The 19,543-nt window shown below is 37.7% G+C and overlaps 1 protein-coding gene across 1 annotated transcript in view; it reads left to right on the forward strand.

Moving 5' to 3' along the window:
- Window positions 1-19,543, forward strand: part of LOC138695984 (ras-related protein Rab-8B-like) — a 59,657-nt gene that overhangs the window by 38,593 nt on the left and 1,521 nt on the right. Inside the window, exon 5 of the mRNA XM_069820420.1 lies at window positions 17,871-17,984. Within this exon, the coding sequence (XP_069676521.1) occupies window positions 17,871-17,984 (114 nt within the window). The remainder of the gene's footprint in view (window positions 1-17,870; window positions 17,985-19,543) is intronic.

Raw genomic sequence — 19,543 nt, forward strand, 5'->3', positions numbered from 1 at the left:
TTTTCGCACAGATACTGTCGTCCATTTGCCTACGTCACATCCCGGTTTCCCCCACCAGCTTCTATCCGCCCCTCTGTCAAGGTTAGTGGCTGGGCTGTCTTAGCTGTTTTCTGAGAACATTAATTCCTGTTAGGAATTTTGGACGTCTGCGTAATATTATAAAACTGTTTAAAATAACTTAAGTAAAAGGGCCTCACGAATTGAGCTGTCCATGCGAACGTATTTATTATGCAGTGTATAATCATATACTGTCTACAGCACATTAGCGTACAATATAGAGAATGAAGTTAAATTGAAAAATAATCATAATATAGATATTTAAACACAATTTTGAAAATGGTGGCAGTTCATTTCGACACAGACTTCAGTTCTAATGTGCATATTATCACACTATAGACGATTGTACCTAATTCCAATTATCAGTTTCGTCCTTCGTACTAGTAACTCATTTTGAAATAATTTTTTACCTGCTCTATAAAGTAGTACCTTACGTTCTGTATATTCAATCTTCACTTCTGCCCGATCACAAAAGATAAAATTACTCATACATGCTATCTACTGTCCGTCCAAGTGGTTATGTCGCAGGGTTGTAGAAAGGGAGGAAAACACGTGGCAGTTAATTACTTAACGAGACCCTTTTATTTAAGTTATTTTAAACAGTTGTATAATATTACGTAGACGTTCAATTCCTAACAGAAATTAATGTTCTCAAAAAGAGCTAAGACAGCCCAGCCACTTGCCTTTACAGAGAGGCGAATAGAAGCAGGTGGGGGAAACCAGGATGCGACGTAGGCAAATGGACGACAGTACTTGTGCGAAAATGATTCAATATTGAAAGCTCTTTCGTCACTGGAAAACGCGAACATATTTTTGGAACGTACTGTGTATTATGACCGTAAGGCTACTATGACTGTATATACGGTCTTGGATCTGTGTGGAGGGCGGTTGAACTTCATTAGTAGAAGGGGTGGGAGTGAAGTACAATCAAAAACCCAGGTACAATAAAAATTGAAGTAAAAATAAAATGATGTCCCTGTATATGTACGACGTAGAAACTGCCGTCTTTCTTCCCATTCCGAAGGAAGGAATTTGTATTATTCTTAATATTTCACACCTTTTGACAACAAATTGTGAGCATTTGAGCCTGTGGAAAGCACGGTAGCTACTACATCACCAGTAAGACTATTTGCTACTTTGCTTCGATTGCAGTTATCCTGCATCTCTTCTTACACGACGTGTTGTATTATATTGCTTATCTCAAATGGATTCAGAGTGCCGAGTGTATGTCACGGCGGCCCGGAAATCTCTTCTCTTGTGACTGGCATTCGCGTATTCGAGTTTATCTACCTCTCGGAGCTTTACTCACGTAAAGGCACTTGGGGAATTTGTCTCAAGGCTGAAGTGGATTCCCTACTTTAATCAGTGTTTTACTTCGTGAAACTTTCAGATATACTGTTTAATCAAAGGACGAAGAAGGAAGAAATTGTCGCTTGTAATGCTATCCTATTATTTGCATAGAAATCGTCATCTTTTTAAAGCGTTATTAATTTACTAAAAGTTTTGATACCCTGAAAAAGCTCCTCCACTCTTTTCCATTTTGAAGATATTTTAATTACATACATCCTCTCATCTATTTTTGGTCTGTCCTGTGTCCTCGTTCTATTTGGTTTCTATCTATTAATTTAACTAATCTTTAGTTTGTAATTCTATAGACCACGTGCATAGGCCTACACATCCGAACGAGCTAACGTTTTGAGACTTTAAACGTTATAATAATTTTATATAAAATTTATTTTAATGATTAATCTCTTCTCCTAATTCTCCAGATAAAATCCATATCTTAATGATTCGTAAATTATAGATTATTTGCTTTCAAATAGTAACAGCTTTTGTAGGAATCCTTTAGTACCCATGTTCACACGCATAAAAATTATGGTTTATTTAGCGATGTTCGCAACTGCCGAGGTTATATGAAGAGTAACTCTTCAAAACGCATAATGTCCACCCACGGACAAAATTGAGTTTGATATGAAATCGGATAGTTTTTAACATGCCCTACACGCTCCTGCATTCAGATTTCAACAAAACGCATTTTAACTCTTTCTAATAGAGCTTCGAAATGTAGTGGACAGACCGAATAGCATTTTGTCTTCTAGTGTGAATGCAACGAATAGAATTTTTCCCATTTCTCCTTAAACTAATGTTTTCCTTCCGACACGAAATAATGTGGCGACCATGTTAGACTAGAATTTAAATTCAAACAATCAACGGAATCATACAACAATGTTAGTGTTGACTTTGATTAATAATTTTTATTTTCATTTATATGTGTTATCGAGATATTTTTCATTCTCATTGTAAATTAACGTTGTTTGGTGGAAGTTTCTGTACTTTTCTCTATCAGAACAATGGGTCATCTGATGCAAAGTTCTAGTGTTATAGTTGGAGAAGAAAAACATCGAGGTACAAAAAAACAGATAAAGAGAAAACCAAAAAGAAAAATTGAACATGAAAACAGGTACGAACAATGTAATATGGTATTGCAGAGCTTGAACATATTAAAGGAGATTAAAAATTCATAACTCTGCTTACAAAATTGAAGTATTATCTTTGAATTAATTAATTAATTAAATTAATTAATTTAATTAATTAATTAATTAATTAATTAAATTAATTAATTAATTCATTCATTCACTTATTCAGTTTTGTTGCTTTGTATGACAGGTTTCGAGACAACGATCCTCAACTCAACTTACGAAATTTGATCCGCCATGCCAACATAGTGTAGGACGTGTCCGATGTTGTTCTATTCCGGTAAACAGCAAAAATGAAATAAATATTGCCACAGACATGAATAAAAAGAATAAGCTAATTACTGAATTTGGATCACACAGACTGATGGCAAAAGCCTTTCATAAATTAATGAGGCTTATTCCTAACAATAGAAAGGCATTCGGATTTGATTTGCAACAGGTTCAACCACTGTCAAAATTGCGGTCCAATTGCTAACACACAGGTTTGGAGAAAATTGGAAGCAAAATGAAGAACTCAAGTTCTTCACAAACTGCCTCCGCTTTCCTTGTATTCACCTTGGCGACGAAGAAGACGTTGTTTGTGACTCTTCAGATGAGGAACCTGTTTTTGGGAAAATATTATAAATAATTTTTCTTGATTACGTAACTACCAATTATTTTTTACTGTTAAGATAAGGAAAAGTTCTTGGAAAATTGTAAACAAATTGCTTGGACCCAAAATTTGTCATATTATTTTATAACCATTTGATTACAATTAAGTTATAATGCAAATATGCCTAAATAATAAATTCATGATTAAAATCTATTTCATCTGAATTATCATTTTAATGTTAATAAATTATTGACAAAATGCATAATGTCCAAAACTGACTGATCAAATAGAATTCTGTCCATTAGGACGAAACAAAGTGCATTTAGTCCATCACAAAAACATTTCTAGTAAGACACACAACAATTTTTTTCACTTTTCAAAAACATATCCTCATTCAGAATCTCGTTCTTATTCGTGTTGGTGAATTTGAAAAACATGCAATAAATATTTCTTAAGTAATCAGTTTTTCATTTCTCCTGAAAATTTACTTTCCTGGGACATTATGCATTTTGAAGAGTTGCTCCTCATATCAGCGTCGCCGGAATTTTGTCCCGCAGGAGTTCTTTTACATGGCAGTAAATATACTGACATGAGCCTGTCGCATTTAAGCACACTTAAATGTCATCGACCTGGGTCGGGATCGAACCCGCAACCTCGAGTTGCGTCAGAAGGTCAGCGCTATACCGACTACGCTACCCAGGGATATGTAACTACAAATCTTATTACCGAGTAATAAAGTTTGCATGAAAACAGAAGAAAGAAATTATACGTAAACATAACATAGACATGAAAGCCAGAAACTAGAGCATTAAATGCAATGATTCACAACAAGCCCAGGTTCACGTAGATACCACAGAACTGAAAAATTAAAATATTTGGTAGCTTTTAAGATTCTATTTCTAAGTTTCAGTAAAAACAACGAATCCAATCAAGACGGTAGGTGCGGTAAGGGATGATCAAGAAATGAATGGAATCAAATCAAATTTAATAGAAGATAAGATAAAACCACGACGATTTCACTTGACAAAAATTATTATAGAGACTAAAGATATTTGCCTACCGGTATATAACAAGACTGGTTACGGATTGGAGGATCCTAGGTTCAATCCTGGATAATGGCAAGATTTCCCCTCTTGTTAAAATTTACAAGATGGTTCCGGGATGCATTCAGCCCTTTGTGAAATTGAGTAATTATTCTTACTCGGGGTAAAAAATGATCGAAGCGTGGTGACGACCACATCACCTCATTCTAGTGTTGAGGTCACGAAACATGGAGATACACTTCTATGCTCCTTTTTGCCTTCGTGGTGTGTAGAGCGAATACCTTTTCTTCCTTATTTACGAAGGAAGGATCTGAAAGAGAACACTGTAGCCTCTGGTGAGCTTATTGTGCCTTATTGCTATCTTGAGAATGATTTTTAAGTCCAAACGGTCGCGCATTTATAGATATAATGACTCATCTGTTCGGTGCCGTGTACTTTCAACCTGTGAGTCCGGTGGAAGCCCACTACAGTGTCCCAAAGAATGCTACGTCTTCTCAGACTGATTCAATCTTTACTCCAGTCCTAACACTACATTAGGTCGCACCATTATGGGTGATTACTATGATAATGACTATTGCCGTTGGGTTATACTTGAAGTAAGAATTATTGCTGTGAATAGCTCTAGCAGAAAATCTGAAACAATGTGACCATGGATAACGTTAAAGTCCATTCTTAAGTATAATGGTTATTTTTAATCGTTTCGTCTTATATAAGTTACACTAAAGAGAAATTATGTGTCACTTAATGATACTCGTTTCTTTTCAATCGGTAGTCTGATATGTTAGGCTTAAGGACGGAGTACTGAAATTACAAACATACTCTGAAAATCAAGATGTCATTATAACATTCAAAGCGACATAAAACTGATCCCGTACGACGAAACTCCTCAACGACAGCTAACATTGTTGTGTTACTTGGTGTCGCATTGTTAAATCGCTCCTGGTACTGCTCTTTAACGTGGCGCAAGTTCGGCCCATTCTGACGCCCTGCTCCGTATGACTGGAAATAATATTCCACGATAAACAACTTCTCTGTTGTGAGAACCATCATGTGCAGAAATCAACACAACACTGAATTCACAATATATCGAACTATTCTATGCAATAAATAACCTACTTCGTTGCTAGGGAAACGTGGACAACAGATGAACGATAATTTCAGTAGTTTGTTTTAACGCAGGAGTCGTCATCTCAGTGCACTATGGTGCAGGCACAGTTTGCTCGCTGCTCAGTTGTATCCCTTAGACACCAACTGTGCAGCAGGAGGTGGGGGGGAAGGATTCTGGTGATGGCAGTGGCGTGCGTTCACTTGTTCAACCCTTTCAATCAATCTCTAATAATTATAATAAAAATAAACATGGAAGTAGCATCTACTTAATTTATTTTAAGAGGAACTGTGGAATAAGTAAGTCACTTTTCAGTTTAAGACAAGAATCAAGTTGTATTTTTCCGTTATGTATTGTAACGGTTTTGAAAGTAAAAGTTATTTTTTTTATTCTAAAGTAATTGAGAACTTACAGACCTATAATGCATTTTCACTGTTACGAAATATTAAACAAATCGAATCCATTAGTAATATTTAAATCATGTCATCCTATTCCTTTATTCAAGTGTCGTCAATAAAATAAAATAAATTATCCATTTTTTATCTGACACTATATATAACAAAACCAATTATTTGTTATTTTGTATAATATATGGAACATATTATCGTTTCTGTTACAAGACTGGAGTAGGCCTAAATTATTTTATTACAATGTAAATAACAAATTTTAAAAATTATTTTATAACTGATCATTACTATTGATTATCACTTTTTAGTTTAAGACAACAAACAAGTTGTACTTTTTCGTTATGAGTTGGAACGGTTTTGAAAGCAAATAGTTTTCTTTCATATGAAAGTAAATGAGAACATACAGACCTGTAATGCATTTTCACGGTTACAAAATATTAAATAAATCTAATCCATTACTAATATTTAAATCATGTCATAATATTCCTTTGTTAAAGTGTCGTCAATAAAACAAAATAAATTATCCTTTTGTATCTGACACTATACAGTATATCACAAAACCAATTATTTCTTATTATGTTCAACTTATGAAACATATTATCTTTTCTGTTACAAGATTGAAGTAAATCATTTTATTACAATGTAAATAACAAATGATGACAATTATTTTCGCTGTTCATTAGCATTGGTTTTCCTGGAAGTTTTAATTCGTTATCCCCTCACTAACTGGTCAATGTTAGATGTCAATGCTCGTGTAGAACACAATCTAAGAAGACATTGTAAATTATGGTCAGAAAGTTGGCTTCTGCGATGGGATGCGTTGGCTTGGCTCTGCACACTGCACACTACTACCTCCTCAGCCAGCGTCTCGGCGCTCTGAACTAGTATGCAGGCCAGTTGACGATGGCTGTTTTAACGCATTCCGTAGTTGGGGAAAGAAGTGTCCCACAAACGCTAAATAAACTGAATTGAAATCATGAAGGCGCACTACGATCTAGCACTGCGAACTTTCAAGATCTATTGCGCTAACTCTTAAGCTAGGCTCATTCCCAAACCCACAACGAGCGACTATACTAAGGTTTGCTGCGTACCCAGGTTTCGAGCAGGAAACTCCACTCGACCCTAGGCCAGCCCCCTCCTTGCGTTGTCAGCCGGAGATCGGGGAATGCTACGGAATGATGACGGAATGGAAGAATGTTGACGGAATGATGTAGATAGCTGACATGGAGAAACGGGATAATTCCTAGAAAACCCCCAACTGAGACCTTGTCCGCCACAAGTATTACTGTGAAATTTTCAATGAAAAATCCCAGGCTTGATCAGGACTCGAACCCAGACCGCCTGCGTAACCAGGCTGATCACTCTGTCGTCGTAAAAATGGACAGGCACTCATAGTTTTGATATTTCATATTTTTTATTATCTCCAAACGGCTATCATATAGTGGTTTCCCTCACAATTCTTGTATAGGTACTATCACTAGACTTAATTATATTTACTACAAAGTTCAACAAAGAGAGGGTTGGGAAAAGGGGTGGGTTTATAAACTGCAGAGAGGGCTGTATCATATAGGAATAGAATGTATGTGGGAGAAAGGAGACAATAACAGAACGAATGTATGGCGTAATGTGTAGATACGTTTAATTGACATCGAGAGGCAAGAGATTGAGCTCCAATGTTCGGAAAAGTCCTCACTACATTTACAATCAGATCTCATGCTTAACAGGGGGAGGTGTGACTACATAAATTCTTGTAACAAAGACAGCAGAGCAGGTTTAGCGTGGCTAAGATTGGGGGCATGGAAGGGTAATAAAATTGTCAACGAAGAAGGGGAGCGTCTTTGTCCGCTTTGCAGAGAAAAGGACTCCTATAAACATATTTTATTACAGTGTGTCGAATTGGAACACGTACGGAGAAAATATCTACCACCCTCGATGCTAAGACAGAATAGGAGTTCGCTTGCATGTCTTTACCTCATGGGGAATAGAGAATGGGAACAAAAGACTGGATTGTTCCTCTTGAAGGCGAGAAAGTCTAGAACCTCAGCTGTTGAAGTTTGTGACACGAACTGAGGAAGGGATAACAGTATATACCCAACTGTTCACTTTTATGTCTTTTAGGTTAGGATATATTATATAATGTGTTGTGTTGTGCCATTTTCATTTTAATATGTGTGTCCTTTTAGAGAGCAGTAGATATAATCATAGGTGGGAGGGAACCTACAAAGCAGGACTTGTTTTAGGTACAAAGCACGTACGGTCAGAAGACCCGATCATTGGATTGTAGAGAAAATTATGATAATATAAAAGCTGTATGTAGAATATTACTCAATAAATCCTTCTATCTATCTATCTTACATTTATATAACTCGCCATTCATCACCTCCTAATGCATTTCTCTTATCCTATTTATCCCCTCATATCTTCGAATACATTAAGTTCTACTAGACTCTACCATTTCCTGTCTCCATGTTTTGTGAGGTACCTTAACCTCTATTATCTTCTCTCTGTTCCATTCCTGACTACTAAATATATGTCTACATTACCCTGATTTAGAATTAATCCCTTTTGCCTGTCATTGTCAACTTCTTTTGACATTTCCCTACATTTTATGTTTACCTTCAATTCTGTTTATCCATATCCAATATTATCTAATTATTATCTATATTGCACTTTATGTGCTACCTTACCTGATTATATTATTTACCCTAGTTTTCATTAATCTTTCTTTTTAGTTCTTTATTTTACATTTCTTCACTGTTCAACTATTCAAATGTTTGTAATACTTTCTTGCTATCATTTATTTCAATAATTTATCACTTCTTCTCCCTGAAGGATATATCTTTAATGGATCACTCGCCCTCTTTACACTCACTTTCACTTTCTCACTAATCCACGCACGCACACACACATACCCCCCCCCCCCGCCTTGAACCTTTAACCGCCTCTAGGCAATATTTTGGTGTCTCAACTTCGTTCCCTACTTATAACTTACAGATAACATATATCAGGCACCACTCAATCTCATAATATCAGCTTACGTTAGTCACCTCTAGGGGAGCTGAATACTATAGGCATCCAACAAGAAAAACTCAGTGCGTAGAAACCAGCAGGCGCGACTGTCTCGCGCAGATGACGTATGCTCTCACGCCTACTGCAGGGGAGTAAGAGGTGTATAGCATGCGCGCCGCGAGGAGTCCGAGCTGAGTTTTGCTTGTAGGATGCCAATAGTAGTGTTGACACTAATTTTAGAATGACTTACGTGGTTTCAGTTACATTTTAAAGTTAGTTGATTTCATTTACAGATGATTACAAATGTCATGAAAATCTGTTGTTATAAAGTCAATTGTTCACCTATCGAGTACGAATTCGTCGCTTCTCCAATTTGAATAAGTAGTCACGAATAAAAAAAAATCATATGCACATTTCGGTACTATGGGCCATAACAGTATAAAGTCGCCGACTACCTGAAGAATGAATATTATATTGTAGACTATCTCCTCAGTTTCACTTTCATTTGGCTTGTAACCACGTGGGATCATGTCCAGAATTCTTGGGAGGTTTTGGCCAGAAAATGAAATCCTGAAGGACTCGAAAATATCCGATTACGTCTCACAAGCAAACGTTCTGTTGGGGGCAGATAAAGTTTTTTCTTTCTTTCACCATGTTAATAATGTTAAAAGAAGTGCTTATACAAATTTTGGTCACTCGATCACAATTACGAGGGCCTTAAAAATAAGTTCGCCAGAGGCCGCTAACAGAAAGAAAACAATTTCATTGGAAAAATTTATTGAAACGAACACAGCAATTGTTGAGCCATTTTTCAACATATTCTCCACCGGAATTGAGACATTTGTCATATTATGGGATCGACAGAGATGTGCAAATGCTGGTTCCGATCCCAGGCGACTGACTTCTAAGATACAAGGATACAAAAATTGGTCCACACCTGTGGATTAACGGTCAGCGCGTCTGGCCGCAAAACCAGGTGGCCCGGGTTCGATTCCCGTTCGGGGCAAGTTACCTGGTTGAGGTTTTTTCCGGGGTTTTCTCTCAACCCAATACGAGCAAATGCTGGGTAACTTTCGGTGTTGGACCTCGGACTCATTTCACCTTCATATCATTCAGACGCTAAATAACCTGAGATGTTGATACAGCGTCGTAAAATAACCCAATAAAATAAAATAAATAAAATACAAAAATTGGTCCCATGGTATGACGAATGTCTCAGTTCCAGTGAGGAATATGTTGACAAATAGCGCAACAATTGCTGTATCTGTTTCAATAAATCTTTCCATGCAATTGTGCTTTCTTCCTGTAAACAGCCCCAGGGAAAATCACTTTCTGGAGGGCCTTGTAATTGCGGTCGAGTGGTCAAAATTTGTATAAGCACTTCTTTTGACATTATTAACATGATGGAAGAAAAAAATTAAACTTTTTTATCTGCCCCCATCAGAATGTTAGAGAAGCAGCCACTTTCATTTTGATCAAGGATACATAGACTTCAGTATAAAAACAATTAAGCAGGAGCGGAATAACCATAATGTAAACTCCGAAATCTCGCTGTAAACTGCTAATAAAGTATGTTCAGTTTAAGTAATTCAACAGTGTGTGCGCGCAGGATAGCCTCATTCATGAACAACTGCGACCACGCTCAATTCTCCATATTGAAAGTGTACAATGTGAACATCATTGTGCTCGATATTGTTTCGTTAAATAAGCTGCATTTCCATACTAATTTCCATTTAAGATTTGGCAGACATTCTCTACAATTTGTACTGTTTTTTTTGCACTTGAGTCGAGGGCTTAATAAACTGCAGCTGTGGATGATTTAAGCTTCAACGAACTGTATCTGAGCTTGTGCCAGGAAATTCTACAGCAAAGAGGGTGAGTCACGCTCTGTTCCCACACTGCATCCATCTTTTCCTGCTAAACAGCTAATAAAGTAAACTAGTTTGCTATGTGGCACAAGGTTATTCAAGCGGCTACAGCTATACTAAAAGCCAGGTTATGAACCGACGAAACAGGAAGTAGTTGGAAGGGCGAGATGAAAGTGTGGGTTAGAGGGGTAGCCTGTGCAGTGATGACACGTTGAGTGTGGGGGGTGGAGGGGAGAACGAGAACGGAGCTTTTCATTGGACCTCGCGTGAAAATGTCGTCTGCTAACGAAAATCTGGCAACGTAATTACGGAGACATTGTAGCCAGTTCATTTGCAGTACCACGTGCATTACGAGTCGCATTTCGTACCAGCGTCATTAGCTCGTGCTTTCTTAAAAACAGTAATTTTAATTACTAATATTGTTGATAGTGTTATCGAGAACTATATACAGTAGTTATTTTAAACATATCAGTGACAAACGCTGAACATGCTTTGAATCTCGCCCCACTATGTGGCAACAGAGCTCAGAAAGAGACCAACAGAACGTTGCTTCCGGTTTAGTCGGTTCATAATCTGGCTTTTAGTATAGTGTTTTTCACGCTGGAGACCTGGGTTAACTTCCGGTTATTACAAGTATTGAACAAAAAAGATGTGAAATTTTCTTCCGGCCTGCCATAATACCGTAATTTCTCGATTTGCCATTATCTAAAATAAAAACAGATGGGGGGAAAAACGGTACTACTATAATTTGCTAACGATCCGTATGATCAACGGCAGACGCTATAATGGGTAAAATGTTAGAACGCCGGGAACAGATTTTCACATGCAAATTAAGCTTTCAGGAATAACTCCCTGTAAAGTTAATTTGAATAATTTCGAGGGAAAAATTGTTCCGGGGCCGGGTATCGAACCCGGGACCTTTGGTTAAACGTACCAACGCTCTCCCACTGAGCTACCCGGGAACTCTACCCGACACCGATCCAATTTTTCCCTCTATATCCACAGACTTCAAAGTGGGCTGACAACCGACAAGCAACAAACACTTGAGTGCACACTAACTCTGTGTGACTATAAATTGTGGTTTTCTGTTACTTACAGTGACGTGTATTATGCAAATTAAGCTTTCACACAGAGTTAGTGTGCACTCAAATGTTGGTTGCTTGACGGTTGTCAGCCTACTTTGAAGTCTGTGGATATAGAGGGAAAAATTGGATCGGTGTCGGGTAGAGTTCCCGGGTAGCTCAGTGGGAGAGCGTTGGTACGTTTAACCAAAGGTCCCGGGTTCCATACCCGGCGCCGGAACAATTTTTCCCTCGAAATTATTCAAATTAACTTTACAGGGAGTTATTCCTGAAAGCTTAATTTGCATAATACACGTCACTGTACGTAACAGAAAACCACAATTTAAAGTCACACAGAGTTAGTGTGCACTCAAATGTTGGTTGCTTGACGGTTGTCAGCCCACTTTGAAGTCTGTGGATATAGAGGGAAAAATTGGATCGGTGTCGGGTAGAGTTCCCGGGTAGCTCAGTGGGAGAGCGTTGGTACGTTTAACCAAAGATCTCGGGTTCGATACCCGGCGCCGGAACAATTTTTCCCCTCGAAATTATTCAGATTTTCACATCATTATCAGTCGTACATTTAACAATTTACTCACGATGCGATGAGTAAGCAATTATGAGAATGCCCAAGTAAAGTATCAACTTCTCTAGCCAGAACTAATCTAACACATCATATAATTAGTATATTTATATGAATAATAATAGTAATTTCACCAGTTCATAATGACAAACGTATGAAGGACTAATGGTGTCGATCTTATTTCAGTTCGTTAACAATAGATGGCGAAGGTTGTTAGTTTTCAACAAGGTCGTTAGATGTTGCTGTCGAACAGTTCTTAGTCAGGTCCTCTCATTCCATTCCACTAATGTCCAACATCTTTGCGCCATCGGTTGCTGTTGTCAAGTAGAACGTTCTCAGAAAGTTATCGAAATATCTGTTTTGGAAACTTATTTTATGAAGTATATAAATTTAAACACAAATTCCTTCCACAACCCAACCATAGCGCAATGTAAACAAACCTAATAGTTGGCGCAAATATGGCAGCGTGCGAAGACCTGACATCGACGGACTTTGGTTTCCAAGGGAAGAGTCTTATGTAGTAAGCACAGGCCAGACCATCTTCCTGCAATAGAGGTCGAGGGCACATACATTACCAAATAATATGCATATGCTTACTTACGGCTTTTAAGGAACCCGGAGTTTCATTGCCGCCCTCACATAACCCCGCCATCGGTCTCTATCCTGTGCAAGAGTAATCCAGTCTCTACCATCATAACCCACCTCTCTCAAATCCATTTTAATATTATCTTCCCATCTACGTCTCGGCCTCCCCAAAAGGTCTTATTCCCTCCGGCCTCCCAACTAACACTCTATATGCATTTCTGGATTCGCCATACGTGCTACATGCCCTGCCCACCTCAAACGTCTGGATTTAATGTTCCTAATTATGTCAGGTGAAGAATACAATGCGTGCAGTTCTGCAGTGTGTAACTTTCTCCATTCTCCTGTAATTTCATCCATTTTAGCCCCAAATATTTTCCTAAGAAGCTTATTCTCAAACACCCTTAATCTCTGTTCCTCTCTCAAAGTGAGAGTCCAAATTTCACAACCATACAGAAGAACCGGTAATATAATTGTTTTATAAATTCTAACTTTCAGATTTTTTGAGAGCAGATTGGATGATAAAAGCTTCTCAACCGAATAATAACAGGCATTTCCCATATTTATTTCGCGTTTAATTTTCTCTCGAGTGTTATTGTTGCTTCAAGATATTTGAATTTTTCCACCTCTTCAAAGGATAAATTTCCAATTTTTATATTTTTATTTCGTACAATATTCTGGTCACGAGACATAAACATATACTTTGTCTTTTCGGGATTTACTTCCAAACCTATCTCTTTACTTGCTTCAAGTAAAATTCCCGTGCTTTCCCTAATAGTTTGTGGATTTTCTCTTAACATAGTCACATCATCGGCATAAACAAGAAGCTGATGTAACCCGTTCAATTCCAAACCCTCTCTGTTATCCTGAATTTCCCTAATGACATATTCTAGAGCGAAGTTAAAAGGTAAAAGTGATAGTGCATCTCCTTGCTTCAGCCCGCAGTGAATTTGAAAAGCATCTGACAGAAACTGGCCTATACGGACTCTGCTATACGTTTAACCGACATACATTTTAATAAATCGAACTAGTTTCTTGGGAATACCAAATTCAATAAGAATATTATATGAAACTTCTCTCTTAACCAAGTCATACGCCTTTTTGAAATCTATAAAAACTGTAGTACTGTACCCTTATATTCCTATTCTTTCTCCAATATTTGTAGACTACAAAAAATCTGATCAATACGCCTAAAACCACACTGATAATTTCATCTACATATGGAGTTAATCTTTTCAAAAGAATATTGGATAAAATTTTGTAAGCGTCAACAAAAGTGATATTCCTGAAAGTTACCACAGTTAGTCTTGTATATATTTTAATTAAATTTCAACGTTTTCTAGTGATTGATATATTGTCTCTTTAGGCTATACCGTAAGGGCTCATTCACACTGTACGGGAATTTATCGAAACGGGTATTTATTGGAATGGCTTTCTTGCTGACAGCATTGTACACAGGTTCGATTTCTTCCCGTGCATAATTAAATTTAAGTTATTCACGGAAAAAAGTCGAACCGTATGTACACTGCTGTCCGTACGAAATTGATTCAAATAAATGCCCATTTCGAGAAAATCCCGTTCCGTGAACGGGAAAGTATGTGTCCTGGATTTCTGTTGCGGAAAGATGGCGGTCTGGCTAATGCTTGCTACGTAATTACCAGGTTAGGTTGGGTCTTATGTCGTCACTGAAACCTAAATCATAGACGTTTTCAAATAAAAGTATGCACATAGTAACTTTATAGATAAATTGGAGTTGATTAATAATTTAAAAAGTAATACATAACTATAATGAAAGCAATATACAACATATTTTATAAATACGTAATCAATACAGATAAAAGCTTTGTTGATATTAATCTAATATGCAAGGTGTACGTTAAACTAGGGCACACTACTTCGTAGAACGTATTAAATCACTGAGGTAACCTCAAGGCCGTTTCTCCTCGGAATGTTACGTAGCTAAAGCCTGACCTTCTTTAACCTTGTCACAAACCACGATGTATAGCTATCACAGCCCTCGTGGTTGTGAAGTGGTACATGCTGTAGTTATGTACTCGAAAACTTAATATTAAAGAGTTGGATATTATGCAGATAAATAAAGCAGCCCCGTAAATCTTGAACGTAGAAATCTAACAGTAAAATTACCTTGTTACTTATAGGATGTTACACTTAAAATCCGACTACCGTTAAAGTGATGTTTGTTCTGCTGGGTCACTGGTGTAAATATTTCATTGCTTTGAGATACTAAAATCCGAGGAAATAACTTCATATAGTACGTCACTATGTCTGCCATACTATCCACGCACCAGAATTCAAAAGAAGTGGTATAGATTTTGTATTATGACAATTGAATAACGAATTCGTTCAGTAACTATTCACTTATCGATTTACACGAATAGTCGAATCAATAAGCGGTCTATATCATGCACAGCAAAGATGATTGGTTCTGGACGATGATGTTTCAATATTATAGAATACTGCCCAATAATCGATTATTAAAAAAAATCGACTTCTTTACAATTTGGAAACAATGAATGTAAAACAAAGCAAAAAGTCGGCGTCATGAAGATAGTAGGCCTACTTAATAATAATAATAATAATAATAATAATAATAATAATAATAATAATAATAATAAGAGCAAAAAGTCGGCGTCATGAAGATAGTAGGCCTACTTAATAATAATAATAATAATAATAATAATAATAATAATAATAATAATAATAATAAGAATACTTTATTTGCCAGAGACCAGTACATAAGAAACTGAAAATGACATCGTCAGTATGTATTCATTAGAAAGAAGAATCCGTCTCATACTCAATAAATTCATTAATACTAGGCTATAGAAAGGTATTATATACTTTCTCATTATAAGTTTTAAGCTTTTAATAACAATATTAATTCCTTTATCAAGTTACCAATGATATTCCTATTTGTAGTTTATTTTCTACCATTTACAAGGTCCCGCGCCGTAGTTGCGTGGTCTACTGCGTGTTCAGTTCAAAGTGTGTCATGGATCGCTGTATGCCGTCATGTGGCTAGCCGATGAGCCTAGAGAATTCAATCTTCCTACACTTCCGCAAAGGCGTATTACCTTTGTGCCATAGAAGTTGCCTGGCAAGTACGGCGTTCATTCTGCAGGGTACTTACCGATACGTACGGTAACGCCGGTAGTGGCGGAAATGTGAACTGTTTGGAAACACGTACTGAGGTGAGTTTTTTTTCTTTATGGGGAGAGGGTTAAGGCGATTACTTACGTGTTTTTTGACATTAACCTCGACGGTCAACATGGACACGGAGCATTTAATTTGTGTTGTGGAATATTGCCGTTACCGATGATAAAAAAATACCCTGCGTACGATTTGCCCGCGCAAAATACAGTTCGAAAGAGGTTATGGTAGCACACAGACCGTACAGACCGCCATCTATTCCTACGACGTTCAAGCTATACCGTACACGTTCTCAAGTTCAGATTGAACGCCTTGAATAATATGCAACTTCTCTGACATAAAAGATGAAACTCGCTTCAAATCGCTGACTCACAACAGTGACGTTATGACACTTTGAAATGAACACCCAGTATAGTGTCATGTCTTAGAGACTTAGACTATGGTACGGAATTATAATTAAATGATGGTTTATTTAACGACGCTCGCAACTGCAGAGGTTATATCAGCGTCGCCGGTGTGCCGGAATTTTATCCCGTAGGAGTTCTTTTACATGCCAGTAAATCTACTGACATAAGTCTGTCGCATTTAAACACACTTAAATGCCATCAACCTTGGCCGGGATCGACTTCGAGCGCAGAAGGCCAGCGCTATACCGACTACGCTACACAGGCCGACCGGTAAGGAATGAGCGTTGGTCCGAGTCCTAATAAAAACTAAAAATTCATCCACGTCGCGACCCACCAGTAGACTGCTGATCACGCTTATATGGCTAAGTAGGACATCTAACGAGACGGAGATACCTTGCGATTAGCGCGATGACCTCCTCCCGGCCTTATAGCTGGCTTTCGGAACTGAATTTCGCTACTTACTGTAGCTCCCCAAATCCATGGCGCTGTTGAGTGGGACCGGTCTCATACATTCGATGAAACTTCATGAACAAATTGTACCTTCTAGTCTAAGTCATGACGCTTTAGACAACGTGACTACGGCATGGGACCAAGTTCTAGAAGGGAAGAAATTTTCTCATGAAATTTAGGCCAATAGCTACCCAGCATCGTGATGAAATTGGGGAGTTACAGTGAGTAGCGAAATCCAGTTTCGTAAGCCAGTTATATGCTGGGAGAATCATCGTAGTAAACCATAAGTTACCCCCGTACTGGTTATGTTATCTTTCACCTCTTCCGAGGCATCTGGACATGAGGCCAGCACCTGATCTCGGCCCTTTATAAGCTTTCGCGCTACAGATTTATTTTTTAATTTTCTACGGAAATGAAATCATTTATTGCACACATCGTATTTTCTGTTGCATACAAAATACGTTTATTTTTTGTAATTCCCATGTAATTAATTAAATTAAAAAAACTCTTTTGACATAGCTCTTCATAAATTATAACGACTTGTAACTGTTGTCTAACAGTGAAACGAACGAGTCCGGGTTCAGACCCTGTTACTTGGTTGAGGTTTCTTCCGGGGTTTTCCTTAACCCATTAAGAGCAAATGCTGGGTAACTTTCGGCGCTGGACCCTGGATCATTTCTCTGACATCACGTTCATTTTACTCAGACGCTAGATAACCATTTCAGTTGGTAAAGCATCGCAAAATAAACCAGTATAAACATTACTATTATTTACGAAATTACAGTATCTGTACTTAAAATTAGTATAAATATGAACATATATTAGTTACTTGTAATGAGATTCTAATTACTGTATTATATTACTTGACAAATAACTGAGAGCACTATGAAATAAAACCATTTTATGGACGACGTACGAGTATTATGCATCCAATTAGGAAATAGAGATAATTTTAATACATTTAATTAATTTTCAGAACTTATTGTTTCATTTTAATTTTGTGATTACAAATATAACACAAAATAAATTTATAACAATACACATTATCTTTGTGTTTTCAGCTGGCAGAAAATTTCGACATGCCGTTCTTCGAAGTGTCGTGTAAGCAAGATATAAACATCGAGGATGCTTTCCTAACGCTAGCACGAAGGATACGAGAACAGAGAAACAGGCGGGTGAGTATGTGGACACTGAGATACAAAACTAGTTTATGTTGGTACAATTATTTGCCATAAGGTTGTTAATTACACTAAACATGAGAGGCGATTATTTTGTGAAATATTTACTTGTAGTGAACTGAATTTACGGGAGGGGGCACTGTGGCCCAGCACTGCGACCTGTTACGGTCTATTGCGCTAACCCTAAAGCTAGGCGCATTTCCAATCTTACACCGGCTGACTACACTAAGGTTCGCTGCATATTCAGGTTTCGAGCAGGGAACTCCCCATCGTCCCTAGGTCACCCCCCTTCGGGGAATGTATGCTATGTATGGAATGATGACGAAATGAAGAAATGGTGACGGAATGATGTAAATGCCTAATATGAGGGGAAAACGGGAGAACCCCGAGAAAAACCCCAACCTCGGCCTTGTCCAGACCTGACCGGGACTTGAACCCGGGCCGACTGCGTGACAGGCCGGTGGTCTGACCACTCAGCCACCGCAGGGGGTTATATTTACCTGTAATGTAGACTCTAGGTAATATTAACAAATCTGGAACTTGTAAGGTTATATTAATTTCGCAATCTAATTTTAACTCTTGATTTTGACCCCCTCCGATGACTTTGGATGATGTTTCTGCTGATTTGCGAGGGGGGGGGGGAGACATAGCACCATGGTACGAACCTGTGGTCGAGTAAACTTGTATTTTTTTAGCGATAATCTTTTCAATTACGGTATTTTATTCAAGTAAGCTGCGTTTCTTCACAGCTCTTCCTTCAAAATTATACATGCGCTTTCGTAATGATAAAAGTTAGAAATTTACATAGCTATCAAATAAGTTTTAAGCCTTTGTAGTTAAATTTGTTGTTACTTTGTACAGCCTACCTGTCGGCATCTAATATTGTTAAACCACTTTCGGACCAATCGTAAGTTTAAAAAATTTTGAATAAATCTTCAAAACCTTCGCAAATGTGCTAAGATCTGATACCTATTTTTCCCCCCTGATTTTAAATCATTGCAAAAGCTGAAGATGATCAGATAATGAAGGATGGATAGAACACTAAGTACTTCGGTACATCATAATAATATGATATGCGTAAGTAATCACTCAGTGATTCAAGACGGCGCTCATCCCGTCGGATCCCGGCCACTTTCACTCGTAATGAGTGCACCTCTGTACATAGTACGTTGGACATTGTGCCACTGTCACATATTCTGTGAGACAGTACATGAGGGTAGGCCACCAAAGGGAAAACTGAGAGATAGAACTTAAACTGAGGGGATTCGATCCGGCATCAGAACTGGAATCTGGTGTGGCTTAGTGGGTAAAACATTAGCACGTAGAGCTGAAAACCCGGGTTCGAGCCACTGTGTCGGAGAGAATTTTTCTTTGTTCTATCCATCCTTCATCATTTGGTAATGCAGAATTCCTGCACGGAAATATCATATGTACTTCGGTACATCATATTAACATGAAGATGATCAGGATAATAAAGATTTAATATTCATGATCTATGCAGTTACAGGTATAGTAGGCCTACATGAAAAATGAGAATTTTGTTAGCATTCCTTAAT

This window comes from Periplaneta americana, chromosome 3 (assembly GCF_040183065.1).
Source record: "Periplaneta americana isolate PAMFEO1 chromosome 3, P.americana_PAMFEO1_priV1, whole genome shotgun sequence".
In the NCBI taxonomy this organism is placed as follows: Eukaryota; Metazoa; Arthropoda; class Insecta; order Blattodea; family Blattidae; genus Periplaneta; species Periplaneta americana.